The sequence below is a fragment of the Oryza sativa genome, chromosome 1 (genome assembly GCF_034140825.1).
Source record: "Oryza sativa Japonica Group chromosome 1, ASM3414082v1".
Taxonomy (NCBI): Eukaryota; Viridiplantae; Streptophyta; class Magnoliopsida; order Poales; family Poaceae; genus Oryza; species Oryza sativa.
In genome coordinates, this window is record NC_089035.1 from 39,357,221 (window position 1) to 39,378,172 (window position 20,952).

Below are 20,952 nucleotides of genomic sequence, written 5' to 3' on the forward strand. Positions count from 1 at the left end.
AAGTCCAAGTAAAATGACAGATTGACAGTGATGGTTAAGTCACCATCGAATACTGCGTTTGCCGGACGGCCTCTGAGGTGGTGCTTGTTCCAGTAACTTAACTTTAATACTTATATTTAAATACTAATTTAGAGTATTAAATATAAACTACTTATAAAACTAATTATATAAATAAAAGCTAATTCGGCGAGACAAATTTTTTAAGCCTAATTAATCTATAATTAGAGAATGTTTACTATAGCATCACATAGGCTAATTATGGATTAGTTAGGCTTAATAAATTCGTCTCGCGAATTAGTCCAATATTATATATGTGTTTTATTAATAGTCTACGTTTAATATTTATAATTAGTGTATAAATATTCGATGTGATAGTGACTTAAAAGTTATAGTCCCATCTAGACAGAGTCTCAAGTCTCTCAATCCGAGTCTAGCTCTCCATCATCGCGTGGGAATTCAGCGAGTCCTGTCCATGTGCGTTTGACATTGTCGCCTCCTGCGTGATTCCCTTTTTTACAGTTGGTACTTGGTAGCCTCCTGCATAATTGCACTTAAAACGCTTGCTTAGGAGCTTATACAGCGTCAGAGAAAGCAGCCACGAAAAATTTAGACAAGATAGAGACGGCGACGACGAAGGCACTCACCCAACGCCATGCACCGACGGGCGCGGCAGCAGATAGTATCTCGATTGCACCAAGTCAGATATCAGCAGTCCTTAAAAAAAATTAAGTCATAAGTCAGCTCAAATTCCTTACACTGTATCGCGATCAATACGCTACAGCGATCAGTCAGGATGACAGTATATACTAATAAGACTCGAGACTCCAAGAGGGTACTAGCGGAGTAGACAAGCTGGCATATATATGATGATGATCGCTGCTTCAGCCCTCAGGAAAAGCATAGTATACATGGTCGGTCCTTGATACCACCAATCTCGGTTTTTGTCATGGAAACCTGTAGCTGTTGGCCTTCTTCTTCGAGTGTCCAGTTCCAGCTGCGGTTGCTCGTGGTGGCGCTATTTCTGTGTCTCCATGGCCGTGCCTTGCATGCCACTGACACGCTCACAGTGAGCCGGCCGCTCACCGGCGACCAGAAGTTAGTCTCGGAGCGCGGCAAGTTCGCGCTCGGATTCTTCCAGCCCAAAGGTAATTTAACATGGATCATCGTCAGCTTCGATCCATGCATAATATGTATTTCGTCTTTCTAGCTTTTACCCGTGTTCACGTTGATTTTTTTTTCGGTTGTGTTCTATGACAAGGTCGGCATAGTACATATGCATCATATCTATCTATCTATCTATGTTTGTTTTTGTTCATGGTATTTCGTTTTGGGTTGGTGTATTCTTTTCCTTCTGAAATGAAATAGGAGTAGCAAAGTTCATGCCTTGCTTTAGGCCGTGTTTATTTCCAAAATATTTCTTCAAACTTTCAATTTTACCATCACATTAAAACTTTCCTACACACATAAACTTTCAACTTTTCTGTCACATCGTTCCAATTTCAATCAAACTTTCAATTTTGACGTGAACTAAACACACCCTTAATTAAGGAAAGGAAAGTTTTCTGTTAATCGTTCAGACCATCGTTCCTAGGTTGTTTGATTCAGTGAAATTAGTTCTGCATGATACTACTTCCGCGCCCCAGAAAAAGTTTAAGGTGGTGTTTGGATCCAGAGACTAAACTTTAGTTCCTGTCATATCAAATGAATTTGAGGTATTAAATATAGACTAATTATAAAACTAATTACATAAATAAGAGCTAATTCGCGTGACAAATTTTTTAAGCCTAATTAATCTATAATTAGAGCATGTTTACTGTAGCATCACATAGGCTAATCATGGATTAATTAGGCTCAATAGATTCATCTCGCGGATTAGTCTAGGGTTATAGAATGGATTTTATTAATAGTCTACGTTTAATATTTATAATTAGTGTCCAAACATCCGATGTGATAGGGACTTAAAAGTTAAAAAGTTTTAGTCCTATCAATTTTAGAAATGAACCTAGATACATGTGTATATAGATGCATCCAGTTGAACTTTTTTTAGATGCAACTGCAACCTGACAAGTATGCCTAAACAGTAAAGTATTTTCACCTTTTGAGAGGACATCCACTGGTTTCTTATCTATCAGCTAAATTGTTAAAACAAATAATATGGGGGGGGGCTAATGGACAATCGATCGCCAGGACGATCGCCCAGCGATCGGATTCGCCCCCCTCCCCCTATAGGCAATCCGAATACCTCCTCTCGCTTCTCCCCTTCCTCCTTCCCTTCTCTTCCTACTACAGTACACCACAATTTTTTTTTTTAAAAAACAAAAGTTAGAAAAATTTATGTATAGAAATACTATATATAAAAAATTTGAATTCAAATTCAAATTCAAATTTGAATCGGGTATGTAAACTTTTGACTTATAAACTTTGGATCTATAAACTTTAAGTGTATAGAAATACTGTATATAGAAAATATTTGAATTCAAATTCAAAATTGAATCAGATATAATTCAAATTCAAATTTGAAACAGGTATATAAACTTTTGACTTATAAACTTTAGGTGTATAAACTTTAGATGTATAGAAATACTATATATATAAAAAAGTTTATAAACTTTAGGTCTATAAAATTTGAATTCAAATTCAAATTGAATTCAAATTCAAATTTGAATCGGGCATGTAAACTTTGGATCTATAAATTTTAGGTGTATAAACTTTAGATGTATAGAAATACTATATATAGAAAATATTTGAATTCAAATTCAAATTTGAATCAGATATAATTCAAATACAAATTTGAAATGGGTATATAAACTTTTGACTTATAAACTTTAGGTCTATAAACTTTAGATGTATAGAAATACTATATATAAAAAAAATATTTGAATTCAAATTCAAATTTGAATCGGATATAAAAACTTTTGACTTATAAACTCTGGGTCTCTAAACTTTAGATGTGTAAACTTGAGATGTATAAACTTTAGATGCATAAATTTACTAAAAAAGGAAAATAATGTGGTGCCAAAAATGAAAACCAGGTGGAGGGAGAGAGGGGGGAGGGGGGCGTGGGGCGATCGCTACCCGATGGGCAGGGCGATCGACCGCCCATTGGAGTTTCCGAATAATATATGCATGAACCTTGCAGTGAAGAGAAAAAAACAGCACTACAGCTTTGCACTGCATAAGTTTCAAGGAAGGTTGTGTTAGTTTCTCCAAAGAGTTATAAAATTTTGGATACTCATGCCACACTTTTTAAACTGCTAAACGGTGTGTTTCGTGCGCAAACTTTCTATATGAAAGTTGTTGTAAAATATCAGATTAATCTATTTTTCAAGTTTGTAATGATTAAAACTCAATTAATCATATGCTATTACCATATTGTTTTGCGTGAAACACTTAATCTTCATCTTTATCTTTAGGAGATTTAAACACCACCCTAATCTTGTAAAGCAACACGATTTTGCAGAAAGGTAAGAGACCAATGTCTGATATCCTGGGCTAGAAATCAACATGACGCATAATACATTTTCTTTTCTCTTTAGTACAAGTAGAACGGTAAATATATGGTTGTCGGTGATATGGGCCCGAGGTACCCATGCTAGGGGGAAAGAGTGAAGAAGTCCATCCCCCTAGCCACGTATAGGTAGCCGAGAGGCGCCCTATTCCTACCTAGGGGACTTGGGGTGCCTCATCGCACCCCTCGGGCCCGAGGGGCTGTGTTACCCCGAGGCCCTCGCTCAGCTGCCACGTGGCGGCTGAGTGGGCGGAGGAGGGGACGCCGCTGGCGCATTCATGATCGGCGTCCCAACCACCCCCGTCATATTAAATGCGGCGTGGCTGGTCGTGCGACGCCGCCCAAGTGATTGACGTGTGTCAATCACTTGGACAGGTCTGTGACCGGTGGCAGATGGATGGGACGGGTAACAACGCACCCACGCCCCGCCCTGTGTCAGGCGGCGTAGGGGCAGGTATGCCCTGTCTCGTCGGCCAGTAGGGCTCAACACGCACGGCCGGTGTGTTCCCGGAAGCATGAGCCCGCAGAAGTCTTCAAAGCATTAATGAGGGAATGACAGGGGATGTCCCCCGTGTCAGTTAGGAGATGGCTCTGGGACCCACCTCGGAGCAAGCAGCCACAATGCTTCCGGTTTAAGGCATGGGCGGGAGCGGAACCCGAGGAAAAGGGACCCCTCTAGGAATGATGAGACGAATAGAGGCGGTGCATGTGATATTCCCTTGAACTATAAAAGGAGGACGTTGTTCGCCGAGCAAAGGATGGCTCTTGGTAGCTTGAATTCTAGGGGAAGCACAGTTGGGTTTTTCTAGGAGCTCACGGTCTCTTGTAACAGCACAAGCATAATTCCACACACAGGAGTAGGGTATTATGCTTCCCAGCAACCCGAACCTATATAATCCCTGATCTCTCACTCGATCGCCATCCACCTCACTAGCGTAATCCACCGCGAAGATACGCTCTTGATCATCGCGCCCTATCCCCTGGCCGAACTCATAAAGGGGGGTCTCACGTCCTCCCGCTAGAGAGGATCACTCGTTGACAATGATGAAAATCTTAACTTAAATGAAAACCTATATAAACCATAATAAAAATGCTGTCTAAGTTCATGGAAAAAAATTTCACGCGTCATACGACACAATCATGTAAAAAATCTTGTCAAAACTGGATTCCACTTATGAGATATACAAATAACAAATTTTGATACTCCTATATCGTTAAGACATTTTATTTGGTTTGATAATTATTATTTTTATATCTCACAAACTAAGTTAAGTTTGGTAAAGATTTTTTACATAGCGGTGTAACACCATCTAATCTACTTTCTTTGAATTTAAATGACTTTTTTTTTCATTTTTACGCTACTTTTTCACCACATACATATTTACCGAGGAAAACGTATAGCGACGCATTGGCGTTTGCCAGGCGGCTTTGCCCATCGCTTTCTTCTTCAATCTTCATCGCCGCGCGCCGCTGCGGCAGCTATAGACCTATAGTGCTACTGCTATCCACGGCGTCGAGCGCGAGCCAAACAAATCCTCGCCTCCGACCGTTGCGCTGCCTCGTTCCTCTTATCTCTCCTAAGCCCAATGTCCTACTCCCATCCGTACATGCATGATGCATCCCGTCGTCGTCCTTGCCGGTTTCGCTTCCGGAGGGGCCCGCCAGCCACCGCTCATCTCATGGAGCGCGCCATCGAGGTGAACCCCTTCCCGATCAAAAGATTTTAATTTGTGGAAAGTGGGGGATTTTTCACTGGGAGTGAAGGAATTTGAGTGCAAGCTCGAATATCAATCGTTGAGTTAAAAGCTGAATAGATTTTCTTTTTTTAAAATTTGAGGTCGAATCCATGGTGACCTAGAACAGAAGATGTGGTTAGTTAGTCCTTAGAGCTGTGAATCCATGACTCTTTGAGAGGATCTGTACTAACTTAGATGAATTCGAGGGAAAGAATGTCCTTGTCTTTTTTTTTCTTCCAGCCAATCCTTCCCTGCCTGACTGGCTGTCTGCCTGTCTGGTTAACCTGCTTGAGAATAAGGTAGAAATAGATCCAAGCTGATGATTTAAATACAAAAAAAACTGTTGACAAAACAGAATAGATCTAAATTGAAATATAATCGCTGCTACTGCGAGTGTTACATATAACTTCCTCTATATTGATTTAGTAGAAACTGAACTCATGCTTATAAATGTTATGCACAATATAATAAGCTTGCATTTTTTTTCATTTAGTTTCATTATGTGAACATTCATTGTGCGTATTTTTATGTTTTCATGTTGATATGTTATACTGATTCTTTTTCTGGTGATCTTTGTTGGGCAGCTGGAGGATCTACTGGCAAGTGGTACGTGGGCATTTGGTACAACAAAATCTCAGTGCAAACAGTTGTATGGGTGGTTAATAGGGAAAAACCTGTATCTGATCCATCGTCATCAAGCCTGTCCATCTTGGATGATGGAAACATTATCCTTAGTCATTCTAATTCGACCGTCTGGTCAACCAATTCAACAAATACAGGTTCCAGTCCCATGGTTGCTGTGCTCCTTGATACAGGGAACTTAGTTATTAGACAGGAGTCCAATGCTTCAAGTGTGCTCTGGCAAAGTTTCGATGATATCACAGACACATGGCTCCCAGGTAACAAGCTCAGTCTTAACAAGGTGACTGGAGTGCCAGAAAGGATGATCTCTTAGAAAAACCTTGGTGATCCAGCACCAGGAATGTTCTCTGTAGAGATTGATCCAGATGGCTCAAACCAGTACATTATCTCGTGGAATAAGTCTGTGGTGTATTGGGGTACTGGTAATTGGACTGGCAGTTCATTTCCTAACATGCCAGAGTTGTCACCTGCTAATACCTATCCCAACACCCCTTACACTTATAAGTTTGTTAACAATGACAAGGAGACATACTTCACCTACAATGTTACAGATGATAGAGTATTATCAAGGCATGCCATTGGTGTGTCAGGTCAAACTCAGTCTTTGGTATGGGTAGAGTCAGCACAAGCCTGGGTACTCTATTTTTCACAACCGAAAGCAAATTGTGGCGTGTATGGACTTTGTGGAGTTAATAGCAAGTGTAGTGGGAGTGCCTTGTCATCATGTAGCTGCCTCAAGGGCTTCAGCATTCGTGATCCAAATAGTTGGAATCTTGGTGATCAAACTGCTGGTTGTAGGAGAAATGTCATGCTGCAATGCGGAAGCAAGAGTTCAGCAGGAGGACAGCAAGATAGGTTCTATACAATAGGCAGTGTCAAGCTTCCTGACAAATCACAGAGTATTGAGGCTACCAGTATTCACAGCTGCAAATTGGCTTGCCTGAGTAATTGTTCCTGTACTGCCTACTCTTATAATGGTACTTGTTCACTTTGGCACTCAGAGCTTATGAACTTGCAAGACAGCACTGATGGGACTATGGACTCCATTTATATTCGATTGGCAGCATCAGAGCTACCAAATTCAAGAACCAAGAAATGGTGGATTATTGGGATTATCGCTGGTGGATTTGCTACTCTTGGTCTTGTGGTGATAGTTTTTTATTCTCTCCATGGGAGAAGACGGATTAGTAGTATGAATCACACTGATGGGTCTCTGATCACTTTCAAATACAGCGATCTTCAAATCCTAACCAAAAACTTTTCTGAGAGACTGGGTGTGGGGTCTTTCGGCTCTGTGTTCAAAGGGGCTTTACCAGATACAACTGCAATGGCAGTTAAGAAGCTTGAGGGTGTCCGTCAGGGAGAGAAGCAATTCCGGGCAGAAGTGAGCACTATTGGAACTATTCATCACATCAATTTGATTCAACTACTTGGGTTTTGTTCTGAAGGGGCAAAGAGATTGCTTGTCTATGAATATATGCCCAATGGTTCATTGGACCATCATCTATTCGGGAGTACCGGTGTGTCATTAAGTTGGAGCACAAGATATCAAATTGCTGCTGGAATCGCTAAAGGATTAGCTTATCTGCATGAGAAATGCAGGGATTGCATCATACATTGTGATATCAAGCCCCAGAATATATTGCTGGACTCATCATTTACTCCGAAGGTGGCGGACTTTGGAATGGCAAAGCTCTTAGGCCGGGATTTTAGTAGGGTTTTAACGTCAATGAGAGGCACCATAGGTTATCTTGCACCAGAGTGGATAAGCGGTGAGGCCATCACAACAAAGGCAGATGTTTTCAGCTACGGAATGATGCTTTTCGAGATCATATCTGGAAAGAGGAACGGTATGCATGGAGGCTCATTCTTTCCAGTGTTAGTTGCGAGGGAGCTTGTAGAAGGAGAGTTGCACAAGTTGTTTGGTTCTGAATCAAGTGATGACATGAACCTAGGCGAGCTTGATAGGGCATGCAAGGTTGCTTGTTGGTGCGTTCAAGACAGTGAGAGCTCCAGGCCGACAATGGGGGAAATCGTTCAGATCCTAGAAGGACTGGTAGATGTTGAAATGCCACCAGTTCCAAGATATCTTCAGGTTCTTGGTCAAGGTGTGAAATCATATGAAATTTCTTCTGAGATGAATCAAGCTAGTAACTAGGCCTCTGCACCAAGAAATACTCCATTTCTGTGTTACCTACGATGTTTGATCTGATGTGCTAATTTAGCCATGTTAATTGTTTGATGTTGTATGTGATAGTAATCTATGTACGGCAATAAAAACCTTCCAGTGATCAGTCGGATGTGTTTGTTTGGTACCTTCAGCAGTGAACAGACATTTGTACATTTGAGATACGAAAAACTGTATCGGCTCTATACTACTGTACTGATATTATCCTTTTTCCAGTGTGTAGAGTGTGCTCCATGGAGACGTTCATATCAGTTGTGCTTCAGTTTCTCATGTTTGGCTTGTTCACTTCTGCAGTTCTGGTGTTCTGATTTGGATTGAACTTACTTTATGCAGACTCGAGCAACTTCTATTTGAGCAGGAAATCGTTCTCCGGCGGCGAAGATTGTAGCGTTTGGCTTGAAGCAGTATAGTGTCATTAGGGTCTTAAAATGAGCCGTTCCGAACTTACATATACATATTCAGTTCTTTGTTTTGAATATCTTTCAGCTCATTTCTTACTTAGAATGTGGAATTCGCGTTAGTCGTTGTACAGTGTAATTTTGAAGTTTGAATTTTGAATAATTAGTGAAAAAATAGATGGGAATAAGCATGGCAATCTGTAATACTTGAATACTAGGATAAAATCAATAGAAATATTCTTCTACTCAACAAGTCTGGGTGGTGTAGTTGGTTATCACGTTAGTCTCACACACTAAAGGTCCCCAGTTCGAACCTGGGCTCAGACATTTCAAATATGTTTTTTATTTTTTTCAGTTCACTTCGTATTCAAATTCTCTTCTGCTTTGCAATCTTGTAAATGAATTTCTGCTTTGTAATCTTGTAAATGAATTCATATATTTTTATTTGTTTTCATTTCATGTTCATATTCATATTTTCTTGTCTTTGTAATCTTGTAAATGAATTCAAATATTGTGAGCCCATTTGACCAATCTCTTGCAGGTGCATTTTTTCAGTTCAGTTCATATTCATATTTTCTTCTATCTTTGTAATCTTGTAAATGAATTCAAATATTGTGCGCCCATTTGACCCATCTATTGCAAAAAAATGTATTTATTTTTTTTCTACTCCCTCCGCCCCTTAATATAAGTGATTTTAATATTTTGCTTGCACCGTTTGAGCATTCGTCTTATTAAAAAATTAGAATTATTATTTATTTTATTTGTGACTTACTTTATTATCCAAACTACTTTAAGCACAACTTTTATATTTGCACAAATTTTTTGATCACAGTAAAAACGATCACTGGAACAAATTGGTTAGATCACCACGAAATACAACACAAACACATTTTCATTTTGCCTCAAATGGAGAAAATAGAATATGGAGCGTGTGGGGGTTAATTTGTTAGTGGCATTTTATCGAAACCAACGTGCGGCAAGCATTATATTTGAAACCCCTCTCCGGCTATAGCAGAATGTCAATTTCCCCCACTTCATCATGGTTTGCCAATGAGCTGCATGCCCTCACAGTCACATGTGAGACTTGCACTGAAAATTGGCGTATTTTGGGTGGAATTGTTGATAACTTACAAGCAGTTCGATGTTTCGAGTTCTTCTCAAATATGCTCCAGGTATAAAAGGGGAGGATATATGCAAGCAATTCAAATTTCGAGCTCTCCCCCCTCCCGTAATTCTTCCTCCTCTCTCCGCTCCCCTTCTCCTTCTCCCGCTTCCACGCGGCCACCCCTCGCTTTCTTCCCGCTCATCGCCATCCGATTCGAAGCTCCCGCCGCCGATGAAGATCTCCGAGCTCTCCCCCGAGTACCGGGAGCCGCCGTCGCACGCCGGCCTCATCGCCGACCTCAGCAAGGCCGTCTCCGACGTCGAGTCGTTCGCCGCCTCCGCGACGGCCCCGGAGAAGCTCGCCGCCGATCTCCGCCGCATCCTCACCAGCCTTGCCTCCGCCGCGTCCTCCTCGTCCTTCACCGAGTCGCTCTCGGTCCAGATATGGCGGCTCGGGACCCGCCTCTGGAACGCGGTGGTCGATCGCGCCAACTCCGCCGCCCTCGCCGGGGGTCCCGCCGCGCTCGCCGTGGAGGCGGAGATCCGGCAGGCGGCGCCGGAGCTCCTGCTCCTCGCCGGGATCCCCAACGGTGTCCCCTCCGCGGCCGCGAAGGTCGCCTCCTTCTTCCACCGCTCCGGCCTGGCCTGGCTTGACCTCGGCCGCGTTGACCTCGCCTCCGCCTGCTTCGAGAAGGCCACGCCGCTGGTCTCCGCCGCCGCAACGGAGGATCGGGGCGTCCTCCTCGAGCTCAACCTCGCGCGTGCCCGCGCGGCGTCGGACGCGGGCGATCAAGCCCTCGCCGTCGCGCTCCTGAGCCGGTCCAAGCCCCTCGCCGCCGCATCGCCGGAGGGTGCCAAATCCCTCGCCCAGGGGTACCTCTCCATCGGCGAGGCCACGCTCGCCGCGAAGCACTCGAATCCCGCCGTCGAAGCGTCCACTCTCTTCACCGAAGCACTAGATCTCTGCGAGAAGGCGGCCTCTCCTTCCAGCTCCAGCCCAAGGACTCCCCCTTACGGCGGCGCCACTCCTAAAACCCCAAATCTAGAGGGGCTCAAGAGGCGATGCCTCCGCTTCCTCGCTCTCGAGCGGCTCCAAGCCCAGGACTACGAAGGCGTGCTGCGTTGCATCCGGGTCTCGAGGGCATCAATGGGGCTGGAGGAGGAGCACCCGAGCATCGGGGTCATGGCGATGCGCGCGTGGATCGGAAGCGGGAACATGGCGGAGGCCGACAAGGAGCTCGAGCGGCTGATGGCCAACGCCTTAGCAACGGAGAACTTGTGCGTGTCGGCGGCAGAGGCGTACCTCGCCGCTGCGGGGCCTGAGGCTGCACGCAAGGTGCTCATTGCGCTCGCCGCGCGTTGCCGCGCCGGAGGTGCTGCTGCTGCAGTGAGGGTGGTGAAGCAGGTGATCGACGGTGGTGGCGGGGGAATTGGGCGTGCAAGGGCCATCGCCGAGCTCGTGTCGGATGAGAGGGTGGTCGCCCTGTTCGATGGCCCCGGGAACACCCATGAGCGTGGCACAATGCATGCACTGCTGTGGAACTGGTTTGCACTCTCTTACCCAATTGATCTTCTGTTTGTTAATGCGCGCGCCTGCTGATGCTGAATCTGGAATTTGGAATTTGGGACAGTGGCACAGAGCATTTCCGCGCGAAGAATTATGATACCAGTGCGGACTTGATTGAGAGATCGATGCTTTATGTGTCTCGTGATGAAGAAAGCAGATCCCGCCGTGCAGATTGCTTCCGAGTCCTTAGCATTTGCCACATTGCCCTTCAGCATCTTGATCGAGCCCTCGAGTTCGTCAATGAAGCCTACAAGGTACTAAGTTTTCTCCTTATCCTTTGTCAGATGGTCCTGGGTGTTGCTTCATATATTTGACCAAAAATCTTTACCTGTAGGTTGAACCCAATATCAAGTGTGCTTTTCTGAAGGTAACAAGTCTATACATGTTAGCTTTGCAATGACCCCAATTTATTTGGTAAATTTACTAACCTGAGCGAATTTATAGGTTAAGATTAATCTGCAGAAGGGGGAGGAGGACGAGGCATTCAAGCAGATGAAGACGATGGTGGGCTGTGTTGACTTCAACCCTGAGTTCTTAACACTCACTGCTCATGAAGCTATGTCCTGCAAGTCTTTTGGTGTGGCAGTTGCTTCGTTGAGCTATCTTCTTGGCCTCTATTCTGCTGAGAGGCCAATGCCAATGCCTGAGGTTGCTGTTCTGCGCAACCTTATTGAGCTCCTCTCTCGTGAGCCAGGGACTGAAGCTGAGATCCTGAAGTACTCAAGACGTGCCAAGCAACGGATGGCTGATCTTGGTGTGGAAAGCTTTTTTGGCAGTGGAATTGTTGGGGGGCGTGAACTGAATTGGTTTGCTGACCTTAGCTGGAATATGGGTTTAAGGGCGTCAAAGGAGAAGAAGTACAATTTTGGCGCTGAGTTTTTTGAGCTTGCAGCAGAGTTCTTCAGCTCACGTAATGCTGAATGTGATGAAAATCGGTCCAAGGTTTGCAAAGCATTGATCATGGCTGTCACTATCATGCTCAATGCTGAGGAGCTAAACAATTCTCCGTTGTCAGATTCTGACATTAAAAAAGGTGTTGAGATGCTAAGCAGAGCTGGAAAGGTAAAGATGGAGCCTGGCAAATATCAAAAAGTTACCGTTGTCTTCTGTGTTTGAAAGTCATTGATTTTCTCTAAAATGATTTGCTTCGTTATTTTGATGTGCAGCTATTGCCCTTGATTTCACCCTCCGTTCCAGTGGCTTCTGATCAGTTGGAGGCCAACAACTTCCTGTACCTTCACACCTTCAACTCCTACCAACTCATGGGCAGGATGGGGACCCCTGCACATCCTCAGCAGCTACAACTGATCAAGAATTTTGCTTCCTCTAAAGCATGCACACCTGCTAATCTTCTTACACTTGGTGTAACAGCTTCTAAAGGGGCCCTACCTAACATGCTGGCTGCTGAATTTTCCCTGAAGGCCTGCATCACCACTGCCCTTGCTTCACAATCGCCAAACTACAGGGTAATCAGCTGTGCACTCAGGAAGCTAGCCTGTCTCGCTGGCTTACAAGACCTAAATGGTAGCAAGAGTGATGCAGCCTATGATGTATTTCAACAAGCCTACCAGATTGTGGTTGGACTGAAAGAGGGTGAATACCCAGTTGAGGAAGGCCAGTGGCTTGTAGCAACCGCCTGGAACATGTCATGTTTGCCTTTACGGCTTCACCAAGCTAAAGTGGCTAGAAAATGGATGAAAATGGGGTTAGATCTGGCTCGGCATCTTGAGGGCATGAAGGAGCGTATAGCATCCATGCAGACGACCTTTGAGAACTTTGAGAGGGTGTCTGGTGATGAACCTGATGAGTGTAGTCAGGAAGAGGCACCAAAAGCCAGTATTTCTGGTAGCATGTCTCAACCTGTTCTAGTTTAGAAATTGGTGAAGGCACATTTCACAACTGGAGATAAATAGATCATTGAGTAATGATACACAATCAAAGTTTCTTTCATTTCAGTGTTCCAAATGACAAGTCAAATATGATCTGATGTTAGGTGCTTTCTTGTAGCTATGTGGATTCTTTGTTGACTGTGACCATGCCCTTGAATTTTATGCGTGATCATGTGTAGGGAGATGGCAATGTTTGCAACAAAGTTAAATTTGGTGTCAAAACAGATTTGCTGCTATGACATCTACGGCTCTACGGTCAGTTCTTGTGATTCTGTCCAAGTCAATTAATCTGAATCCTCAAAATTATTCTGTTGAAAATTGGAAGAGGGGAAAAATAGGGATAATAGGTTAACTTAGGATATTCAATAGTCTAACCACTGAACTATCTGAATATTGAGATGCTGATGTTACACTTGGTAAAAGTGAATCCTGAACAAAGTTTATCCTCTGTTCATACTACCTTCATCTTGCTATGAATATCCTATTGCCTTACACAGGGACCAGGTTCATATGGTGCTGTACGGCCATACCCAGCCACCGGTGCAGCAGCTACCCCTCTTTGGTTCAGCAAACACCTGAAGCGTGCCAATCTTGACGTGACCAATCTTGGGTCTTCTGCAATCTTCTCAATAGGAGTCCATAGTCTCTCTTGAATGCAGTACAAATGAAATGGTGAGTCAGTTCATGTCCATAGAGATGTTAACATATTCATGCAGTTCTTAGTATATTAAGTGACATTGAAGTAAAACATGCAATGCTAATATTATAATCGAGAATATTGCACAATAATTCTGCTTCTGTACTGTAAACCATGTGCTTTAAATAGTATATTGATATTAGCAGGCATGTTACTATGTCATTCTTTTTGTGGGCAACTTTTTCAGATAATGGAAATGGTTACATTTTTTTTTCTGTGGGCAACTGGGCATTTTTCAGGAATCTTCTGGTTGGAGTTCCTAACCTTTGCTCAGCAATTAGCTTGTGTGTCTTTGATTGTTGATACTACGCTTTCATGTTCCTTAAATAGCATATAACAAATCCGAGTAATGAACATTTAGACTCTAGTTGATGTTTTAATTTTACTAATGGGAATTTCAATGACTACTCAGTGTTCTCAAAATTTTCATTGTTATTCTGTACATGGGATGGGAAGAAAGCTACATTCTAAGTATACTCCTGTGTTAAGATAACCAACTCGAATACTATCAGACACCATTATGATGTGCATGCACTAATTAAAATATTTCACCACATAAATTAGAATAGCCAACTACATTAGTTACCTGCAGCAGCTGCAGCACGTGGCCAAATGGTTTGTTCAATATCCGATGCGTCAATTTGTTCGCCCCACATACAAACCTCACCACCAATGACCAAACTTTGCTGCTCTGGGTCGTCAATACCTTTCAGAGGTTCATTCGTGTAAAACCCCTCCCATGTGGCATCTAAGTGATCTAGGTACCACTTATCCTGGTTGCTTACGATGCATCTCAGCCCTGCCGCAACCACTTTTGGTGCTACATCCTCTCCAAGCCTGTTAATTTGTGAGTAAATGTACCAGTTGATAATTGTTTTGATAACAGTAAGAACTAAGATGGGCTAGTGATGGACTATTTGTCTTACTGTGAGCATATATTCCAAAGACAAATAATTGTACATTAGAGGTGATTGGATCTAACTCCCCTTTTTTTTCTTAGAACATAGGAGTATTTAACTATGACAATTATTATGCCCATTGCCAGCAATTCCCTACTCATTAATGTCATAAATCAAACAGGAAGTGAGAAATTACCAGTTATGAACCACGGTTCTACGGTCCAATTTGTCTCCAAAATTGTTAAATGTTTCCTCCCTGCAAGCATGGCATGTTTGTTAATAGTTGTGAACTCCCTAAAGCCTGTGAAATCTGCAAGGACTGCAACCAAAAGACATACCAGTTGATGACATCATAACCGTGTGATATTGCTAGCTTTTGGGATCTCAACACAAAATATCTGTATGCATCTGACACATTCATTTGGTTATCATCCAACCTGCCCCGTGAAATAGGATTATCATTAAATAAATCGAGAGATGCCAGAAGATGACTGGTTTATTTTGTATGACTACAAAGAATGTTATCACATCATGTAAGTTATCAAATCCTGAGTTCCCCTGTTTGTACCATTTCTTAATGTGGGGTGTTGCAGTCCAGCAGCCTGAAATTAGACAATAATAATAAAATGAATAATATATACATTCATGGTGTGTGTACCACAAGAAAATGCATATACAAGACTTCTGCTTACTTGTGTTGACTTCATCACCTCCTAAATGCACAAATTTGAATTTAAAAACTTTGCTAAAATCTGAAAGATAACAGAGAAACTATGTCAGACGGTTGAATAAGATAATCACAACTTTCTGCCATTATTAATTGATTCAGATGTATGTGCTACCAAGTTTAATAATCACCGATTTCTTTCCAAAACATGCCCAAACCCCAAACACCAAATAATCTTTTGAAATAACAATTATATTACCAAATTTGTATGTTTCGTTTCTGTCAGCAAAATATATAATGTATCACCTGAAAGAATTCCATCAATAACTCCAAACGTGAAGTTGTTACTGACATCAAGTGGTTCTTTGCAGCTATCTGATGGCCACAATGATGGGTAGCCAACGCCCCTGAAAAGGTGCATTTTTCACATTTTCATCCATTTCTTATGGTTATGTGCCTATTAATCTATTATACTATATAGTATATAAACTTATTGTGTCATGCTCACAAAAAAAGTGTTCTCTCAACTCCACTGATGGGTCTTACTGTTTACTTTAGTGCCTTCAAAGGATAAACTAAGTTTTGCACTACAAAATATTATGTGGTTTTGTTATATGCTTGGAGTTTACATCTTTTAAAACAATTTATAAGTGTCTTACCATGACAGAGCATGACCAGGAACATCAATCTCAGCCATAACATTTACACCTCGATTTTCAGCATATCTGCAAAGATATAGATGGTGATCTTAATTTTTTAAATTCTAGCACATAACTTTGGTGATAGCGACAGCGAGACATCCAAAATTTATATGCTATAGAATGTTCAGCCTTTAACTGAAAAGCTAACTAGATTAAATGTTTGTGCATACTGCATATACAATTCTTCAAATAGAGTCAATGTCAGTCCTTTTGATTGCCCTTGCCGAATTATTGTTAGTTTGTTATTTTTAACACAATATTTTAGGTAATTTGTGATCCAGAAGATTTAGAACATGTTTATGGCCCCTCACAATCATGTGTATGATTCCTACAGTATATTTTTATTGTTTGTTTGGTAGTTCTATTATTCTCTATAATATACAAAGTATTTTGTTAGTTACACTCTATATTTATTTATCAGATGTATAATATGAAAGGTGGGCTAAGCTCTTGAGTACTCAGTACAACGGAAGATAAAGGCACATACAAAAATAAGTCGCACCCCATGCAAATAAAACAGAAACAACTACAATATGTATACAATCATGTAAAAGCAACAAAAAAGCAATCTTACAATGTGACTAATTGCAATATTTAGGATATTTTGTTGTGATGGGTGTAGCTCCCACATTTCATTCTAAGCATGCTTTTGGTTGTTTTGTGATGGCAAATAAATCTAGCATGGCAATGAACAGAAAACGCACCGTACAATGTCTACAGCATCAGACGTCGTATATCTCTCTGAAAAAGAATATGAACCGTTCCACAGTTTAGGGTATGAAGGTATTTCAATGGGAAATGACTGTGCATCCACAATATGCCAATGGAGAACGTTCTGCATGATGAAAAAGAACAAGATAGTGTGATATCACAATGAAAACCATTGCAAAGAACATACTTACATAAACACAACAATGGTTCTAAGCAATTTGTATTGTCTAGTCAGCAAACATACCAATTTACTGTAGGCCATTGTATCAATCACTTTTTTAATTACCGTAACAGGAAGGTAGTGCCTTGAGGTATCTGCATGCAGGCGCATTTGATCCTTAATCAGCAGGGAAATGGTTATGAGCAGTATGTACAATTGAATGATATGTGTTTGTTTATATGGTACAACTTATGCTATACCTATGTTGTTTGTATGGTTGTTAAATCCAAAGTTTTTATTTTAAAAAAAGTTCACATTTCAAAGGTCGGCTTGTAGTCGGTAGTAATATTGCTATGTGATAATTGTTTGTTGGGGATGCAAAAACAGGTTAGAGATCATATTGTATCTTACCAATAAGAAGTCCTCGGTAAGGAAATCTTGGTGTGTCAGAAATTCTCCAAGGAGCCGAGATGAGTTCTATAAGTTTTGATGTGAAATCGAAGTAACACAGTTGGCTAAATGTCTGCAGCGATGAAGAGTTTACTGTCAGATTTGCCTCAGAAGAATTTTTAGAACATACAAATTATGGTTGGTTACCTGTAAAGCATGAAGTGCTCCAAATACTGTTTGAGCCTACAAATATTGCAAGGTACCATACATTATTACATTTTTTTTAGAAAATGGATATCGTACATTATTACATGAACTTTATCAAACTATTTGCAGCAAACTTGGGCCATGCATAAATTTGACATCATCATGCGCTTCACTTGGTTGTACAGCCTAGCTACTTCCTTTTCCATGCAAGACAAATATGAAAGAGCCCACTACAATTTTAGCAATTGTTCTTTAGCAAACAAACTACTTCCTCCGTTTCACAATGTAAGAGTTTCTAGCATTGCCCACATTTATTTAGATGTTAATGAATCTAGACATATGTATGTGTTTAGATTCATTAACATCTATATATATGTGGACAATGCTAGAAAGTCTTACATTGTGAAACGGAGGGAGTATATTTTATTGCTCAGTGGATGTTACAGGATACTTCACATAGATAACTTGTGATTTGCATTTAGTTATCTATCTATCTATCTGGTATTATGCTAGTTTTTATTTCCGAGACATTAAATAATCTGTGTGATGCAACTTTTGAGAAAAATAATATGTAGGAAGTGATATCAATATTTGTGAAATCAGCATATTTTATGAACTTTTAACATGTGTCTAACCTTTTTTTGTATGGAAAACAGGTTACTCAATTTCAGAGTAGAAATATATTCTTCGTTCATAGAACATATCATGTTTATTGTTGTTCTGTAGGATGACAATTTAGTCGTCATCGCTAATGGAGTTGTAGCAACTAAGGAGCATGCTTCTACTGTCTTTTCATTTGAAAACTATTGTCTATTTTCCACAACATAAAGCAATTTAACTTCTACTAACCTCAATCTGTACGCGCAATGGATATCCTGCTGTAGGAACAGATAAGTTATATGATTCATCTACTCCGAATTTGAGCTGCAGAAGATGAACAGTGCAGGCATTAACAGAAAAAACCAATTCAGTTTCTAAGAGAACTTGCTATTCAACAGGCCAAGTTAGCTGATTACCTCATCTTCAGGTGAATGGACAACTACATTTACACCAGTGAGTACAAAAGAACTTGGGTTTGCACCATCAACGACATGGTTCAGTTTCATTAAATCAACTACCCTCTGGAAGGCATCCTTCAAGATCCCTTTCCCGTCAGGATACGTGCTTCCCTCCATTGACATTGTGATATCTTTGCTGACATAAAGTCTTTGTGTTCCATGGCTCACCGACGTTGGCATAGGCCACAAGTCGATGTGATCAGTCAGCTCAATGGCGATGCAGGATTGAATTGCCAGAAACGCAAGAAGCAACCCCAAACTCAGAGCCTGCGCCATGTTTGCAAGGTGATAGGATATCCTTCTCTGCAAAATCTGCAATTATGTGGAAGAAAGCAATCTATGAGGTGTGACAAAGATCCAACAACTGCTGCAGGTTCACTATTATTTCTTGGCAAATTCGAGGGGAAACATGTGGCTGTATTTTTCTTGAGTGAGCAATGATGGAAAAGCCATTTCGTAATGAACAATGTGCTTACCTGCAAGCGCAAGGCAAGTAGAAAACCTGAAGGAACCTCTAGTCCTCTACTTGCACCTTCATTTTCACCTCCTAATCTACACCTTTTGGATGAAAAACTGAAAACTAACAGGACAGCTTATTGGATTCCTATCTTGGAACAAGGAAGAGGGAAGAGGAAGCACCGGAAGCATGGCGAGGGTAGTAATGAAGGGATGACGAGGCGGCGTGGAGCGGGTAGATGGAGGGACGAAATGGCATGAATAGGTCGGATGCAACTTTGGTGACCCAACAAACAGGGACGGTTGGCCAGGCAAGTAGCTCACTGATGCTAATTTTGGTAGCTTCACATCTCCATATAGCACAATGGGTCCAAGTTTGGCGCGCCGATCAGCTTTGTACAACACACTTTCAAATGTGATCAACTGATTTTCTTTATGTAAACAAGAGTGTTTTGTCAAGCACGCATGCCGTGGTTATATTTTATTTGCAAAAAAATAAAATGCAGATCGGAAGTATCAAGGGGTGTCAAAACTAATTTTGTTGTTGGCTTTTTTGCAGACTCCGTCAGTTCTTGTTTGGATTCGATGGATTGGCGGGAGGTCAGGAGGTGGTGCAAGACAGTCTACAGGTTAGTTGTGGTAGGTCAGTCACACGTTGTTGCCCGCTCTCGCTGTCCAACGACGCCAGATGGTGCTGTCCTTGTGAACATGTCTGGTTAGCTTTCCTCCTGGCTCCTGCTCCTGATTGATCTCATCTCTCTCTTATTGGCATCTCATGAATCATGATGCAACTGTGGGTTTTCTTTTTGACAAAAAAAAAACTTTCATAAATTTATTCCTTATTATGGGTCCAAAATGCGAACTTATTTTGGTCTTTTCCCTGAGATGTTGATGAAGCGAAACCTCTAATGGGCGATCGATCGCCCAGCTGATGGGGTAGCGATCGGGTGCCCCCCCTCCTCCCTCCACCTGGTTTCCTTTTTTGGCATCGCATTACTTTCCTATTTTAGTAAATTTATGCACCTAAAGTTTATACACATCAAGTTTACACATCTAAAGTTTAGAGACCAAAAGTATATATATCCGATTCAAATTTGAATTTGAATTCAAATATTTTCTATACAGTGCCCTTGATGAAGTATATCGGCTCACAGGGACCAGCTGAAACAAAAAAGATGGCAATGTACATGACATGAACGTTGTCGGCTTTGGCAGACTGGGCCATGTGGTCTTTTCTGGACAAGAATTTAGCCGTTCCTGGGCTGGGCGGCTCTCTTTCTGTTGGTTTGAGGAAGAACTTAGCCCAGATGGCCTTTGCTGAACTGAACCATCAGTTCGGCCCATTAAGGAGTTGGGCCTTCCAAACTAACTTTCGCGCCTCGCTCGGCTGCCTTCTCGCATTATTTCCCCTGGATTATCAATTTAACTTCACTAAATCGAACTAACTAGCTATAGGCAAATTTTCGTAAATCTCAATAATGTTTCTCTATTTCTCGACAAACAAAGTTTCAAATATTTTTTTTTTCAAAAAATATATATGAAATGTTCAGTTTGCTAGCGTTGTGGAGAGCCACACGGATCAGCATAACTTAGCGTAACCAGAAATCCAGAATCAATCGACGAATCATCTTTTGCGTATCCCTCGCAGGATGCAGCAACCAGCGAGTTGCTTGTGGGGAGATCGCCTACATGGCACAAACTCGAGAGACAGCTATCGTCCGGCATGGAACGGACACGATGTTGCGCCCGTGAAATGTAGTGCTTGCCGAGTGCAGAGTTTGCTTGTGGATTAGCTCGGAGTGCTAGTGATCAGTGACACGAATGCACTGTACAGATGTGGACGTATGTGTACACGCCTAGCTACTCTGCTATTTTGCCTAGCTGATTGGGTACAAACTAAAGGTTGCAGTTCGTTCAGAAAAACTAAAGGTTGCAGACGCAGAAACGCTTCTAGAGATTGGAGGCGCCAGATTC

At 41.8% G+C, this 20,952-nt stretch overlaps 3 protein-coding genes, 1 long non-coding RNA gene and 1 other non-coding gene across 6 annotated transcripts; 4 read left to right on the forward strand and 1 right to left on the reverse strand.

Moving 5' to 3' along the window:
• Positions 1 to 6,082: 6,082 nt before the first annotated feature.
• On the forward strand, positions 6,083 to 8,283 carry LOC4324911 (G-type lectin S-receptor-like serine/threonine-protein kinase At2g19130). The gene has a single exon (XM_015775677.3). The coding sequence runs from the start codon at positions 6,227 to 6,229 to the stop codon at positions 8,042 to 8,044; it is 1,818 nt and encodes a 605-aa protein (XP_015631163.1). The 5' UTR covers positions 6,083 to 6,226; the 3' UTR covers positions 8,045 to 8,283.
• A 442-nt stretch (positions 8,284 to 8,725) lies between these two features.
• Positions 8,726 to 8,799, forward strand: TRNAV-CAC (transfer RNA valine (anticodon CAC)). The gene has a single exon. It is a non-coding gene; the product is annotated as a tRNA-Val (tRNA).
• A 901-nt stretch (positions 8,800 to 9,700) lies between these two features.
• Positions 9,701 to 13,150, forward strand: LOC4324913 (TPR repeat-containing protein ZIP4). The gene is made up of 5 exons (XM_015765617.3): positions 9,701 to 11,121; positions 11,208 to 11,397; positions 11,478 to 11,510; positions 11,588 to 12,205; positions 12,310 to 13,150. Exons 1-5 carry the CDS (start codon positions 9,809 to 9,811, stop codon positions 13,015 to 13,017), a joined length of 2,862 nt encoding a protein of 953 aa, XP_015621103.3. The 5' UTR covers positions 9,701 to 9,808; the 3' UTR covers positions 13,018 to 13,150.
• A 5-nt stretch (positions 13,151 to 13,155) lies between these two features.
• On the forward strand, positions 13,156 to 19,839 carry LOC136354844 (uncharacterized). The gene is made up of 8 exons (XR_010738692.1): positions 13,156 to 13,287; positions 13,530 to 13,704; positions 15,667 to 15,710; positions 17,255 to 17,516; positions 18,349 to 18,807; positions 18,896 to 19,011; positions 19,110 to 19,289; positions 19,538 to 19,839. It is a non-coding gene; the product is annotated as an uncharacterized lncRNA (long non-coding RNA).
• Positions 13,368 to 18,798, reverse strand: LOC4324914 (beta-hexosaminidase 3). 2 transcript variants are annotated; one of them, XM_015765618.3, is made up of 14 exons: positions 18,481 to 18,798; positions 18,314 to 18,388; positions 17,465 to 17,500; positions 17,279 to 17,390; positions 16,952 to 17,022; positions 16,701 to 16,831; positions 15,955 to 16,020; positions 15,602 to 15,702; positions 15,321 to 15,380; positions 15,197 to 15,230; positions 14,967 to 15,065; positions 14,825 to 14,884; positions 14,316 to 14,566; positions 13,368 to 13,680 (listed from the first exon to the last, which is right to left on the reverse strand). In XM_015765618.3, the coding sequence occupies exons 1-14, from the start codon at positions 18,796 to 18,798 to the stop codon at positions 13,514 to 13,516; spliced, it is 1,581 nt and encodes a 526-aa protein (XP_015621104.1). In that variant the 3' UTR covers positions 13,368 to 13,513. The 2 variants fall into 2 exon arrangements, with proteins under 2 accessions (XP_015621104.1, XP_066162705.1); XM_066306608.1 differs by lacking the exon at positions 17,465 to 17,500 and having other exon boundaries at positions 17,279 to 17,410; positions 18,310 to 18,388.
• Positions 19,840 to 20,952: the final 1,113 nt, after the last annotated feature.